The sequence below is a fragment of the Bombyx mandarina genome, chromosome A1 (genome assembly GCF_030267445.1).
Source record: "Bombyx mandarina strain Sakado chromosome A1, ASM3026744v2".
Lineage (NCBI taxonomy): Eukaryota > Metazoa > Arthropoda > Insecta > Lepidoptera > Bombycidae > Bombyx > Bombyx mandarina.
In genome coordinates, this window is record NC_143234.1 from 14,879,184 (window position 1) to 14,895,142 (window position 15,959).

The following is a 15,959-nucleotide window of genomic DNA, read 5'->3' on the forward strand; positions in this document are numbered from 1 at the left end:
TGTTTTGCTTTTGTTAATGTTTATAATTATAGCGTGGTCTTATTTTATTATTGTTTTAATATTAAATTATTATTGTCTAATTATAATTGCATAAGTTGATAAATAAATGCTATATTTAAACAATAGCTTTACCGCGGCAGTCCCCGAGTGTCATTAGTTTTTATTTTATTTCCAGTAACTCAAGCAATATTTGCACAAGATTTTTTTATAATAGACATTGTTAGGCTTTTTACTTGTAAATTGACTTTTGAATAAAGTTTCGTATATTAAGGAGCGCTTATAAAAACATCAAAATACCAGACGAATTTCACTTTAATTTTCAATAATTAATTAAATTCATACGAATACAAATAATTATAGATAGCTTATTACAAGTTATATTCGTTGCCAAAATTATTTCATGGATACTAGAGGATCCACCCAGCCATTGAAATAAATTCAGCAAGTTTTCGTTCGCAACAAGACGGTTGCATGTCAATTTCCATACACGACTACCCATTTTAACGATGGCACAAGACTTCTTACAGCACGAATCAGAATCGAATCGACAATCCCCAATAAAATGTTAAGTCGTGGCTGATAATTAGAAATGCCATTCAAACATTAATCTACTAAAGTCATAAATCTTATAAATAACAATTCGCTGTCAATGAGATGTAACTATATATCTAATGGTAATCTGTATCTTTATTCAATTACAAAAAAATTGTTGATAGGATATTTTATAATCAGCTACTGGTTTTATATCCAGAAATCGATAGTAACAGAGAAACCAATAAGTTAAACTTTGAGTTTAAAAATTATGATGGAAGATGGAAGATGAAGTCGTCGTGGCCTAAAGGATAAGACGTCCGGTGCATTCGTGTTGAAGCGATGCACCGGTGTTCGAATCCCGCAGGCGGGTACCAATTTTTCTAATGAAATATGTACTCAACAAATGTTCACGATTGACTTCCACGGTGAAGGAATAACATCGTGTAATAAAAATCAAACCCGCAAAATTATAATTTGCGTAATTACTGGTGGTAGGACCTCTTGTGAGTCCGCGCGGATAGGTACCACCGCCCTGCTTATTTCTGCCGTGAAGCAGTAATGCGTTTCGGTTTGAAGGGTGGGGTAGCCGTTGTAACTATACTGAGACTTTAGAACTTGTATCTCAAGGTGGGTGGCGCGTCTACATTGTAGATGTCTATGGGCTCCAGTAACTACTTAACATCAGGTGGGCTGTGAGCTCGTCCACCCATCTAGGCAATAAAAAAAAATAAAAAAATAAAAAAAGATCTTCGTCTGAATATGATACCTGTATTGTGTGTCAACTATTAAATTACAGTTATCGAATATATGAAAATTCAAGTTTTCTTAAAGGAAATAGAAAACTCGCGACGTATATAAATATGTTACTTACTTATAGATATATGCTTGCAGTTCTGAAACCAATCCAACAGGATTAGAACAGAGATAAGTTTAGAATAAATTCAACGTAGCGTTATCTCTCGGGTAAGTATTGCAGCTGTAATCTTTAATGGTACTGAATTAGAGTAATTTACTGTGCCGTTTCATTCTCTCTTCGTGCGCGATTTCATCAATTTGTTCCCGCTCACTGCGACCGTCTTCGTTCTGGTTGACAATAGCTATAGGATTAGAGGATTTAAAATTAGTTTTAAACTCTGGCCGTGCTTGCTTGTAGTAAAGTTGGCAATAAGAATCCACGGTGGGCTTAACGTTTGATCATCCATACATCATCAACATTTTAACGAAATCTTTTTTTATTTTTTATTGCTTAGATGGGTGTACGAGCTCACAGCCTGCCTGGTGTTAAGCGGTTCCTGGAGCCCATAGACATCTACGATATAAATGCGCCAACCCACCTTGAGATATAAGTTCTAAGGTCTCAAGTATAGAGCTGCCCCACCCTTCAAACCGAAACGCATTACTGCTTCACGGCAGAAACAGGCAGGCAGAAACTTAGATGTGAGAACTGAGATGTGAAGTTCAAGAACTTACATTTAACCTGCTTAATTGTAAAAATAATTCATAATTTAATTATAACTAGGGGTCCCGCAGTAGTCGAAATTCGATAATTAATTGAAATTATAAGTTTGAACATTATTATGGTTCTATTGTCAAAGAATATTTATTATACTTCTATAATCACAGATTTCGCTAAAAGTACACTTGAGACAAATATTAAAAAAAGCCAAACAATATTTAATCTATTCTCAATTTGACCATAGACTTTATGCAATAAGAAAAGTTTGACAATAAACAAATAGTATGCATGCGTGTGTATAATGTTTTCTTTATTGATTTAATGTATCTTTTATGCATTATTTAAAAAAAAATAGCATTGTGCACTCCTTCTCTACATTCTCTATAAGCGTGGGAAATTTCATACTCCTCCGTCCCCGCAATTTTCGTAAAAAAGGGTACAAAGTTTTTGCTTCACATATTAATTATATATATCTATATAATATATAGATAAAAGGTTTGCAAAGTCTGATTTTGTAGATTGCGTCTATGTAATCTATCCCTGAGATCGAAATACTTGCTATGTTAGATTATGAATATCGTTCATATGTTGGGTAAGTGAGAAGAGATTTGGAGAGAAGATACTGATAACAAATGTCTGATGCTGTTAAGAAGTCTGATAGTGTCTCTAAAAGGATCGTATTTCTAGAATAAGATGTTATGTGTTGTTCTGAGCAATTATTAGTATAGATGAGAGTTCAAGGTCCATATTCCACGTCATTTCGGACCCTCCCGATCCACTAACGGTGCTTTTAGGCACCTCAAGCACCGGTCATCGTTCTCGGCGAACCCGTCGCTTGCGACAAAGGGCTCGGCGAGCAAATTAACCCACAGACACAGCCCACTGAATTTCTCGCCGGATCTTCTCAGTGGGTCGCGTTTCCGATCCGGTGGTAGATTCTGCGAAGCACTACTCTTGCTCGGGCTTTCTTTTTTTGGTCAGTAGAAAATTGCCGGAATTCGCCCTCCACTGGGGATGGCAGGTGGGACATGTCGGAGTAGAACCGGCTAAAAACCTCCTGTCGCTCAACAACCCACGTCTGAATCTCGCATGACACATCCCCCCCATCACCCTCCCCCTCGGGGCGCCGGACCAGCAGTCGCCGGCGCCACGACCTCCAGCCCTCTCAGTTCTTGCGAGGACTTGTGTTAGCAACAACTCCAGGTTTGAGTCCCGAGAGTTCACCTACACGTTAGGGCTACGCTGACATAGTCTCTCAAGGCTATCAGCTTAGGTAGGAAAAAGATAATAATAAAAAATAATTAGGGAGTTAGCTAGGTGTGAACGCTACTACTAAAAGGAGTAAAGTAAAGGAGAATATCAAAGAGATCAGGATCTTTAGATTTTTATTCGGAAACCCTTTAAATATATTCGGATTCGTATCTATGGCTAGATATAAATATATATTATATTAATATAGATATACATTTAAATATAGAGCGCCAGCTAGATGGGTGGACCAACTCAAGGAGGTGACTGGAGGCCAGATACAGGGAGTGGTATATATGGCGCAGAATCGGACCGAGTGGAGAAGATTGACATACAGTCACGTTCCTCAGCATTGAGGGAACGACCAGAAAGATCTATGGCTACATTACGGAAAAGCGATAGATTTTTAAAGTACCTTCTTACCATCGTCACCATTCTTCAATGACCTACCGAGTCGAGGTCCGAACCACATTCCGGGGTCGTCCAAGTGAAGTCCTAGTAAGTCGTCGTTGGGCTCGTTGCGGTCTGATGGGGGACCACCACGGCCCACCCTGGGGAACGCATATAGCTGACGTTTTTCGACTGGCTCGTAACCTAAATAAAACATAATATCTATACTAATATTATGAAGAGGAAAGATTTGTTTGTTTGTTTGTATTGAATAGGCTCCGAAACTACTGAACCGATTTGAAAAATTCTTTCACTGTTTGGAAGCTAAACTATTCCCCAGTAACATAGGCTATAATTTTATTTGAAAAAAAATATTAGGGATCCTCACTAAAACTCCAATAATGTAACCCAAGGTGTAAATTAAAATATGTAATCCGCCATTTTGTATCGGCGGCCATCTTAAATTTATAATGTTATTGATTTTATTATATTGTATTGTCATCTAAATTAAATGTGTGTACCAAATTTCAGATCAATCTGACAACGGGAAGGTGCTTAAATTTCAACTTCTAATTTTGACCCAAATAAATAAACAAATAAATTCCGTACGGGTCGAGCTAAATAAAACCGTTTAAAAAATTACCTAAAATATTCTTTACATCGCGTGCCCTGCGAAAACTTTGTAGAACACATTAATATTTACAAAAAGTGCCACGACAGCATATGCCCAACTATTATGGTTATGCCGCAATAAGTGTTCTTTTATTTAAAAAAATAAAACAACGTCAAATATCGTTGAAATTTTTGTTAAAGACCCGAGCGGAGCCGGAGCGATAATATATAAAAATAAAATGATGTAGTTTTAGCGAAAACTTCTTAGCATAATAACTTATGTTATTGGAACCCCACTTCGGGTATAGGCCTCCTCCAGCTTACTCCACTCTTCCGTATTCTTGGCTTTGTTTCTCCAGTTTTTTTGGAAATAAAATGGGCTTATTATTATTATAATATAATAATCATTTTCAAAATATATATTCAAAAAATAAAGAAGATTTTAAAACACGCTTTATCTATCCGTTCAAACGGAATATTTCAACGTAATTATTATCACCTTCAAAACAATCCAATTAACCTAATAATTTGTAGCGTGACGAAAATCGATCATGTTACAATATTTTTATGTCTATATCTTCATATAGGATCCAGGGTGATCCAGATTACAAAACATATTTTTTTATATTCGGCTCATTACTAAAGGGTGTTTTTATAGTTTACTAGCCGTACCCGTCCGCTTCGCTTGGCGTTTCAAATTAACATTATTATTTCTCACCCCCACAAAGATTCTCATCATTAACGCCCCCGCAACTGGTGTAGGGAGTCCAAAACTCATATAAATATTAGCCTATCCATTAAGTACATGTATTTTCTCCATGGACACCAAGTTTCAAGTCAATCGGATGCATGGTTCAGTAGTTATAACCGAACATCCGTTAAAACCACTGTACATGGTTTTTACGGATGTTATATATTAGTATAGATAGTGTTTAGCTATATTTTTATAATTTTATAATACACTAGCTGTACCCGTCCGCTTCGCTAAGCATTTAAAATTAAAACATTATTAATTCTCACCCCCACAAAGATTCTCATCATTAACGCCCCCGCAACTGGTGTAGGGAGTCCAACACTCATATAAATATTAGCCTATCCATTAACTACATGTATTTTCTATATGGATACCAAGTTTCAACTCAATCGGATGCACGGTTCAATGGTTATAACGTAACATCCGTAAAAACTACTGTAGATTTATATATTAGTATAGATGAGCAATCAAAATAATGTAATACTTTACCCAGGTACACGTGGTTGATAGGAATCTGCCAGGTACGGTACGAGGCTCTGCCGACTCTTGGGAACGGGTATAAATTGAGTACTCCATCACGACGCAGCTTCGCTCCAGATTCTGCAGTGAGCGTACGTAGTCTTAAGAACACCTCTGAATAGTTGATGCCCTGAGAAACGTATCTAACAAACTCCAATATGAATGATATGTATTGGCTTTTTTATTTGAATAAAGTACTACAGTATTTGGCCGATGCTTTGTCCACAGTGTAAAAGCTTTTGTAGTAGGACCTCTTGTGAGTCCGCACGGGTAGGTACCACCACCCTGCCTATTTTCTGCCGTTAAGTAGTAGGTAATGCGTTTCGGTTTGAAGGGTGGTGCAGCCGTTGTAACTATACTGAGACTTTAGAGCTTATATCTCAAGGTGGATGGCGCATTTACGTTATAGATGTCTATGGGCTCCAGTAACCACTTAACACCAGGTGGGCTATGAGCTCGTCGACCCATCTAAGCAATAAAAAAAAAAGCTTACTTAACTCGGGCGGTGTGATGTTAGATTAGGAAAAGTGTTTTGTCCTTTAAAGCAAGACGTTGTACTGGCTTCTTTAGTTCTCATGCGCACTCAGTCTATATCTTTTATTAAACGCAAGTGTATTCTGAACCCGACGATTTAAACTAGTTCTTATTTTATTCAAATAATTAGAGATGTACATACGAACTCATTAATCTAAATCTTTTATTAAACGCAAGTGTATTCTGAACACTATTCGCTGCACCCGACGATTTAAACTAGTTCTTATTTTATTCAAATAATTAATTAGAGATGTACATACGAACTCATTAGTCTATATCTTTTATTAAACGCAAGTGTATTCTGAAGACTATTCGCTGCACCCAACGATTTAAACTAGTTCTTATTTTATTCTAATAATTAATTAGAGATGTACATATGAACTCATTAGTCTATAATATCTTTTAGCAAATAAATGCAAGTGTATTCTGAAAACTAATCGCTGCACCCAACGATTTAAACTAGTTCTTATTTTATTCAAATAATTATATAGGACTTTTAAAATGGTTGCTATTGGCTACAATACTGTTCTGGTTGCAAAGTCTATCGGGATACCAGTGAATAAGGAAATAAGTAATACACAAACTATTACAAACACAAAAATTATTTGCAACTTATTAGTTAATTGTATTCTATTACAAATTGAATAAACTGAAATTTTGACAACAAATGTCCAAATTCGAAACGCGTGTTTTATTTATAATCGAGTCCATCGATAATATTTGAAAAATTAAATGAATCAATGTAAAGCAATCAATTAATCAAAAGACATATAATACAGTTAATTAAATCAGTGAAACAACATAAAGTAGAAACTTTTGTTATAATTGACCGCAGAAAGTTCGTTATAATTAATTAAGGTGTACGAGAAACTTAGTTTGTATTATATTAAATTTATTGAGGAATAGTTGATTAATATGTAGAATTACGGGTGGCATTGGGAGCTCGCTCGGGTCGTCACCACCTTTTAGCCTCTTTGAATCGCGAAGCAAACGCGCGATTCATTTTAAAGAATAGGATAGCCATTACAAAAAAAAATCGGCTGTCTGTAAAGTCGGTTTACTGACGATAGTTGAACGTGACGACGTCATAAGAAAATACTGATGGAATGGTTTCATTTTTCAATTATCGCAATTATCGTTGCTATAAACAATTGACACCACATTCACTTTTCACTGAACTTCATACTTGACGAAAACATGTAAATGTACTGAAGTTATACTTCTTTAGGCGCGTTATGAAAAATTGATGAGAGTGAAATTTTACGATGCGCGCGCACCGTGACACAAAATTAACAGAATGAAGTTGCCCACTAAAACGCTCATTACAATACGACCGACGTAACTTGGCGAGTCTGAATATAGCCGCAGGTGAACTTTCCGAACCGTACCGAGAATTACCGAATTTATATGATGTCAAGAAAAGGGATGTCCAATATGCGTGTTTGAGGATGTTATTTAATCGATTTTTTTTTCAAATTGATTAAAATTTAAATAAAAAAAAGTAATACATTTAATAAAAATAAAGTATAACCTCTTACTCGCGTACCTAAGTACACGCACCCTTTTTTCTTTTATTATTGTATAGCAGCTGTCCACGCGGATGCATCGCTCATTCAAGTAGGAGAGAGACAGATGTCGAACGCTGCCGAACGCGGAGGCCGATTGTGCCTCTTTGTCGCTCGTTGTGCGCTCTCGTTTGCACTTCAAGACTTAAATGATGCCTCAGAGCGAGGTAACGCCGCATGAGTCATGTTTTTTCGTGCGTGCAGCCGGCTCCATCGGATTATAAGACGTTGTCACGTCAAAAAGATTAATCTTGCTTCAAAATGTTTGATGGCATCTATGGTGTGATAAGCAAAATTACCTTTGACATGTTCCTTGAGGACGATCAGATACGACCCGCAATATATATAAATTTATTGACTGAGTATTTGAAGAAAGTAAACTATTTTTTTTTTCGAAAACATTTTCGAATATTTTCGTTATCTTCCAATCCAAATGATCATTAATCTAATTATCTATCAGCAAAATAACCCGTCTATTTTTCGTGTGTTATTTTTAAAAACGCCTCCTGATATCAAAACTAAACAGATTTGGACATTATACGAGTCACCATCATTCTCCTGCCCTTCTCCCAGCCACTTGAGGTCGACGCAACATGTTTTCTCCTTCCATACTCCTCGATCATATACCATTTCTTTGGCTTTGGCATTGGCTCACTCCCCTCTTACACATATTGTATTTCACGCAATCCATCCATTTCTTCTTAGGTTTGACCCTTCCTCTATATCCTTCCACATTCATAGTTAACACTCTCTTACCAGCCTCATTTTCATTTCGTCTCATCACATGACATACCATCCCAAACGCGCACTTCTCAGCTCCTCTGTCACAGGTGCCACTTTCAGACTTCCTCTAACATATTTGGCATTGTACGAATGTACACTGCTACTTAATGGATTTTTACTAGTATTTACTACTATTAGTTTTAATAAGTATCTAAGATTTCGGTGATTTTGCAAGCAGCACTGATCACAAGTAGACTCGGTTTATCGATGATCATAGAATGTGGATTGATTAAATAATAGTGTTTATAACGTAGATAACCGCGAAAGTTCAAAAAAATTAGATCTGGTATCTGGTAACCAATAGGTTTGATTCTAAATTTATTTTAACATTATTATGATAATAATATGATCTAAATTTCAATGTAACGTATTTTAAATGTATCATTCATAAATTAGAAAAATGATTACGGTAATTATATATGTATTATGCATAATACGTTTTTCTAAACTTTACATATTATATACCTTGAATATTGAATTTCAAATTTCTCCCATCGAATGTGTCGAATTTCTTCTATAAACTACTCTATAAATCACTCATTTCATTATTATAAGGGTGAAATTAAAAAAAAAGTCTATTTAAATATTGTGTACATTTTTTACTCACGCGGAAGAGCACGTGTGGATCAAATATCATGGGAAATTGACGGACTTCCACAAAACCTCTTATCTCATACTTTATGTCTTTATTTAAGAGATTTCCAAATGTCTGTCCTTAGTTTCTTACAATTTAAAAGGCATCACATGCCAAATTTCCAGTTTTTAACTCGAGTGGTTTAGCACTGGCTTTATGAATGAATTAGTCAATCAGGACAAGCTGTACATACATACGTAAAGTAGTAGAAGTCTGTACAAATTATAGGGATAATTTATTCTTTATAAACATAAACATTCCAAATATTAGTCTGAAAACAAATAATTTTATGTTGATCAGCCAAAATACGAACGATGGACCCTGTTCATTGTTCATATTTTGCTTTGTTTTGTTTTCTTTGAATATCTATAATAGTTGTTAGCAATAAAATTTGGAAGGAATCGACATCAAAGATGTCATTTATGAGTGCTCTATAAGCCTATTGTTTGAATTTTCAATGCGATCCCCTTTTCTTGAAACTAAATGTGATTTAGATTTATTTAATTGTGTTTATTAAGGCTCTGTTTTATAAAATAAATCTGAAGGAATGACTGTTTTTGCCTACCTACTGCCAGTAGGCTCAAGCGGTTATTGTAACTATTCACAGCGATGTAGGAGACTTCGCGGGGCTTAGTTCTGAAAGACTTTGCTAACACTGGACCTAGAAAGAGTAGTGCTTCGCAGAATCTTTCAACGGATCGGAATCGCGATCTACTGAGGAGACCCAGCGAGTAGCTTAATGGGTTGTGTCTATGGACTAGATATTTATTGTAAACTGTGTAGCAATCTATAGATGTCAGCGGAACTTTTTCATTTGATTTGCCTATGAGAGTAAAACTTTTTTGCAAATTTAGTGATATATTTTTATACTTTTTTTTATTACTTTTAGGCTCTAGCTAGGCTAACTTTTGCTAGGGCAAGTTTTAGCAAACTCTCTCAGGTTGAGCCATGTGAGCTCACTCATCAGTCCACAGCATCAGTCAGAGCGTAGATGAAATAGCCCCTTAAGTTACCAGCGAATAGGTAGAAAAACAAACAATATAAAGCTAGCGGCTTGGCTCTGCTATTTCTAACGTCCGTGACCAAAAGTGACCAATCACCTCTGCCAATGATCGTATCTGCCTAATCTGCCAGCGTCGACCATAAAAAAATTGTTTTACGTCTAAAGTGCAAGTCGCTAAGTTTTCAATCAGAAATTTCCGGTGTTTACTTTATGAATTATCGAGATTGAACACAGATTAAACCTATTTGACTAGCGTATTCATAATCGAGTACCGTAATCTCTGGAAACCGCTCTCGCCTATCCCACGTTTGTGTTATATTTAAATAATCCTTAACGCACACTAACATTCCGCGAGCAAAATCCTTAAATCTTAACCTTAAACATTTCATCCGGTACTCTATATTTAAATCCTTTTAGTTCGTAATACGAAAAAATATAACTAATAAGTTCTATTACATTATTTAATATTTCTATTCTAGATTTAAGCTTATGATAGTTGTGTATTTTAAAAAAAATCCTTATTAAAATTAAAAAGGACAAAGCATACCCCAAAAGTAAGACAACTGCCGATTTACGGATATTTATTTAAAGGTAAAATAGGTAGGAATAATTCATATCTCATTAAAAATGTCTAACGGGCTTGTTAACTATAAACAGGCCCCAGGCCTAATGATAACATACGGGATAAACTACATCAGAGAAATAATATCATCTGCTAAATAAATTATCGTTTTTTATTTTTATTTCAATCGACTACGGATCAAGCATAAAAATTGATTGCACATTTGTTGCATTGAAAACGATTCTCAGAAATGTATTTATTATGAGCCGTCTTCATATTGTTATGAATGAGTTTTCATTATTAATACTCACGATGTGAGCTGTTGAAGGTGATGGAAATCAACGTAATGATGGTTAACAGCTTCATTGTTGACTGCATTGTGTCTGAAATGACAAATTAATTAAGCACTGGTGGCAAGGCGTGTTGTGACTACGGGTAGGTAATATCACCCTCCCTATTTCTAGCGCTTCGGTTTGAAGGGTCGGGCAGTCGTTTTGCTGTAAAACTGGGACTTAGAACTCATGTCCTAATAGGTGGCGGCATTTGGGTTGTTGATGTCCATGGGCTCCGGTGACCACTTAACATCAGGTGGGCCGTGAGCTCGTTCACCCATCTAAGCAATAAAAAAAACTGTTGTTCCGATTAGCTAGTGGTAATTTTCATTTTTAACAAAATTTTACAAAAAATGGAAGAAATTTCTCAATTGTATTTTTTTTTGATTAAGTGTTTTACTTCTGAAATTTTTCTAAGGGACCCGATATTTTAATTGACAACGGGTGCTTCTGGTGTCTATTAAAGTATCAGAATTTCATCAATAGTTTATTTTGTTATTCTTAGTAATGCGTAAGTGACTATATTGATGATATTATTATTTTATTTATTGAACGCGGTATTCTGTTAGAATTTCGTCTAATTTAACTTAATTGTCCAGTGGTGTTAAATTACAAAACAAATATGCAATTACATTTGTTTGCACATTCAATACCGAGTCAGTGTCGTACTGGATAGAAACTGGATTTCTAAATTGTGTTTTGTAATTTTAAAAATATTTTTGTTATTATATTATCTACGTAAAATGTGTTATAATTTGTTTATCTTTTAACCTTTTTCATCTTCATGTTCACTGAGCTGTTTATACTACTTAGCTTTTAACCTTTATTAACTTTGTTTTTCTAGTTACGTACTTATATTAAAATTACTTTTACGTTTTAATTCGTTATTTTTTTTAACAATAAATGAAAAATTAATACGATTACTGGCAGTAATTACGGGCAGTAATGCCCTTAAGACGGTCTATTAAAAATGACATTAATTATACGAGAACGCACAATTTTTTTTTTTTTTGTCGTAAACTCATATTTTGTGTTTAATATTTTTTTAATATAAAACACTCGTAATTTTCTGAGACTTCAATTGTTTTGAAGTTAATTTAATGAGATTGCAAACGTTTTTTTATAAGGTATGTAACCACTGAAATTAAATATAAAAGCGAATGTAAAATCCATTTCTAGAAAGAATTGTTTAACAATTAATAATTGTTAGTAATTGTTTGTTTCTAGAAATAATTGTAATAAAACTGTGAACATTACGACTTTTTGCATTTCCATGCATTCATTACCACTTCTTGGCGTACATTACCACTTTACATTATTACACATTACTCTCTACGGTTTTCTTACAACGTGTATGGTATGTTTATTTACATTATATACATTAATACGCGAAGCAAAAAGTTTGTATCTCTTTTTACGAAAATTGCGCGAACGGAGGAGTATGAAATTTCCCACACTTATAGAGAATATAGAGATGGAGTGCGGAATGTCTTTTTTTCATTGTGCATAAAAAATACAGTAAATCAATAATAAAAAAGCATTACACACCTACCATGTATATGACACAACACGTATATAAGCCCTTTGTTTATTGTCAAGCTTTTGTTATTGTTTAATGTACATATGTGGTCAAATTGAGAACAGATTGTTTGTCTTTAAGATTATTTATTTACAGTGTACTTACTCTTGGTGGAATCTGTGATTATAGAAGTATAATAGATAGTATTTGACAGTAGAACCTAGTAGTAGAGTTATAATTTCAATTAATTATAGTCGAATTTCGACTACTGGGGGACCACTAGTTTGTATAAAACGAAATAACTATAAGTAATTTTATAATTAAATTGAAAATTTTCACACGCATCAAGGACTGAAGATAGTACAATAATTTTATAAATTCTCTCTAATATCCTGACCAGTTTCAGTAGTATTAAAACTAGATGAAATTAAATGTTAGTTCCGTTTGCGTAGTGTTAGCAAAATACTTTTTTTTTTGTCGTTTTGTCTCAGTTTAAAGCCTTTTTGTAAAACAACAACAGTAATGGATTTTTATCGAACTAATTTAAATTGATTTGTCCTATAAATTTGTTTAATTTTAAAGCCGTCCAACCTCAAAACAGTCATTTACGCACTTCTCTTAATCAAATACGAGAGTTTTGTGTTTTAATTAATACGCTTTTATTAGCTTCAGACGTATGTATGTTAGTATGTAACGGAATCGTTGAACATGATTTTGACCCCCTTCAAAACGTCGGATTAACTTGAAATACGGTATACTTATTAAGGACCGATGACAAATCAATATTAAAAAATTGAAATTCAACTAAAAAATGAAAAATAAATAATAGTTTAAAAAAAATTAACAAAATACGCTTTTATAGAAAATCCAACTAAAAAATAGAAAATAAATTTTAATAAATTTGAATCAAAAATAGTGTAAGAAAATTTTATTTTATTGTAAAGCGTGGGGTGCATGGTATCAATAGTTATAAATATTTTATGAACAGATATGAGTACAAGGATTATTTTGATAATATTCCGAAAAGAACCCCAATTATTAATTTTTTAATTCTATGCGACGAATATTCCAAGAGAAAAACTATTGACAAATATATTAGCTAGAAGCTCAAAATTGTACACATATGTATTAGTGAATACGAGAAAAGCGATGTCCAAACTTACGTCTGCGTCCAGCACCTGTTGAACACCGGGAATGCGGTGTCGTGATCTGTAACCCCAGTTTATATAGGGCGGGAAAGCTAGCCGGCAGCGGTGCTCAAATTTTTAACATAGAAAATTTATCCCATAAAAATCAATAGGGGACATAAGCTAGGATTATGAAGTTTATTTACTTAACTTACCTATTTAGTGTATATAATTTAATTATACAAAAAAAGCTTTTATTTTCTAATAAATAAGATGCTGCTGTTAAATTTTTTAAAAACACATTAAATTTATGATAAGGAGCTTTAGTTTGTATGGTCAAGCCTGAGTACGTACTTGAAATAGACAAATACTCCATTATCGCTTTGAATATCGCCGACAGCAAATGGAGTTTTTTATATGCAGTCATATGTTATGCAGTTAAAATGTTGAATATTTAAATCGAAATAACAGTGCGTTGATATAGTTTTTTTTTAATATTGTTACGCACTGCGGTTCCGGATAAATAAATAAAAATTATACCGAATTACAAGTTAACACTGTATTAGCACTCAGAACACTTCACAAACACTTTAAAACTCTCAATTCGCTTATTCCGCTTCGCTTCAGGTGATCCGTTCGCTGTTTCGCTTCGAATAGTTCCGATTACTAACTGTGTGCCATCTCTGCAATGCTTCTATAATCGACACAAAATCCCTAGAATCGTCGAGAATATTCCACAAAAGTCTAGTATTGTGTGTTTCCGTTATCTGACAATAGATGGCGTAGTACTTCTCGAGCGTTCTAGATGCTACTAGATCCTTCAATATTCGTTCGACTATTCGGCGATAGATGGCGTTACTCTTACCGGCGTAACAATATACTTTTAAGTGACGTAAAATATTTTTGAGTCCAAACTAAAGTGACGTCACTTCTGTCTGATTAATTAAACTGATGAATAAATGATACTATATACATATTAATTTACTGTAGGCCTATTGTATAGTCGCTAGTGACAGTCAAGGTGTCTGAAGTTCCATATTAGGGTGGGGTCTTTGAAACATATTTTAGGGCCTTTAAATTTTGAGCACCAATGTCAAAATAAAATAATTGAAAACAGGACAGTACACTACGGCGTATATTTAACAAGGAGAGTTTGTATCATGTTTCCCTTTTTTTTATTACGTTATATCAGAACATTTTAGAAACAGAGGAAATTACAAAAACGCCTTTCGAGTGGTTAATCTCTGCGTTTATTGGCACTATGCAAAGCTATTATTATCTGTTGTCTATATATAATGCCCGACTAGTATAACCAATATAAGATACTGTGGATTTTAAATAAAGGTAATCCGGGATCCCGCGCAACTTTACTATTTATCTTTCATCCGTTCCAAAATCCATTCCATCATCAAAGTTGGTTCAAATTATTAGTCAACGATAGGCAGTTGCTTGGCCACGCTGATAGGTTAATTGCCCTTCCTGTTTTTGCCGTAATAATGATCTGAATTGCTTAGAGAAAGAGAGAGAGAAAGAGAAATATTAAGGTTAACTACTGTTGAGACTTTCTCTAATTCAAAACGGCGTAAATGGGCCCCGGTGATGGCATTCAACAGCGCGTGTGAGCTAATGAGTAATCAATTCACGTTAATATATTATTTCTAATTTACAATTGGAAATATACTATTAATCGATTGCCGTATAAAACACGCTCCTGTACTAGGTTGCTGTTCCTTGGTATGCTCTTTTAGTCTCTTCGGTAAAGAATTTAGTTAGCCATTCGGTTCCCGGCTTGTTATTGAACCAACCTGTGTCTTCTGATGGGCATAAAAGGTGACTACGGTATTGGAGTTGATAGATATATAAACTCCTTATCAAAAATAAAATAAAACATGTACATAAACAGCAGTGACAATAGGTGTCATAAGAAAGAAGTGAAAAAAATGTCGTTCGTGAAATGACTGTGATTTCGTTAAAAAATTCTAAAACATCCACGTAATTAATTCTAATTTATAAAAGTGTGTTAGTATGTTATTTCGTAACTGCCTGCTCTGCGATTTAAAGATTGGACTCTGCTACCAAGAACTTTAAATTATATCATACGGTTAATCTTCTTAATACTGTTCCCTGGAAGGCTTGACGTCAGGCACGCGGTCGATCGTAAAACTCATGGCAAATTCCTATGTAACAGAATAAGAGGACCTGCTGCGTGGAACTCAAATAATGCATAAAACTTTTAGTTAACCTGTTAAACTTTGAGCGCCACTGTCTAACTCAGCAACGGAATCACGTCAGATAATACATTTACGTTTCGCCCAGTGGAAGCCGCCCTCAGCGCACTTTGATTCACTTATTTATTCATTCGCTCCATCTTTTCTTTGTGGTATTAA

The 15,959-nt window shown here is 34.5% G+C and overlaps 1 protein-coding gene across 2 annotated transcripts; it reads right to left on the reverse strand.

Annotated features, from left to right (window-relative positions):
- Positions 1-294: 294 nt before the first annotated feature.
- CAPA (CAPA/CAP2b protein) lies at positions 295-13,640 on the reverse strand. 2 transcript variants are annotated; one of them, XM_028171413.2, is made up of 5 exons: positions 13,609-13,640; positions 10,906-10,977; positions 5,484-5,594; positions 3,662-3,832; positions 295-1,631 (listed from the first exon to the last, which is right to left on the reverse strand). In XM_028171413.2, the coding sequence occupies exons 2-5, from the start codon at positions 10,970-10,972 to the stop codon at positions 1,534-1,536; spliced, it is 447 nt and encodes a 148-aa protein (XP_028027214.2). In that variant the 5' UTR covers positions 10,973-10,977; positions 13,609-13,640; the 3' UTR covers positions 295-1,533. The 2 variants fall into 2 exon arrangements, with proteins under 2 accessions (XP_028027214.2, XP_089595846.1); XM_089739720.1 differs by having other exon boundaries at positions 1,388-1,631; positions 3,689-3,832.
- Positions 13,641-15,959: the final 2,319 nt, after the last annotated feature.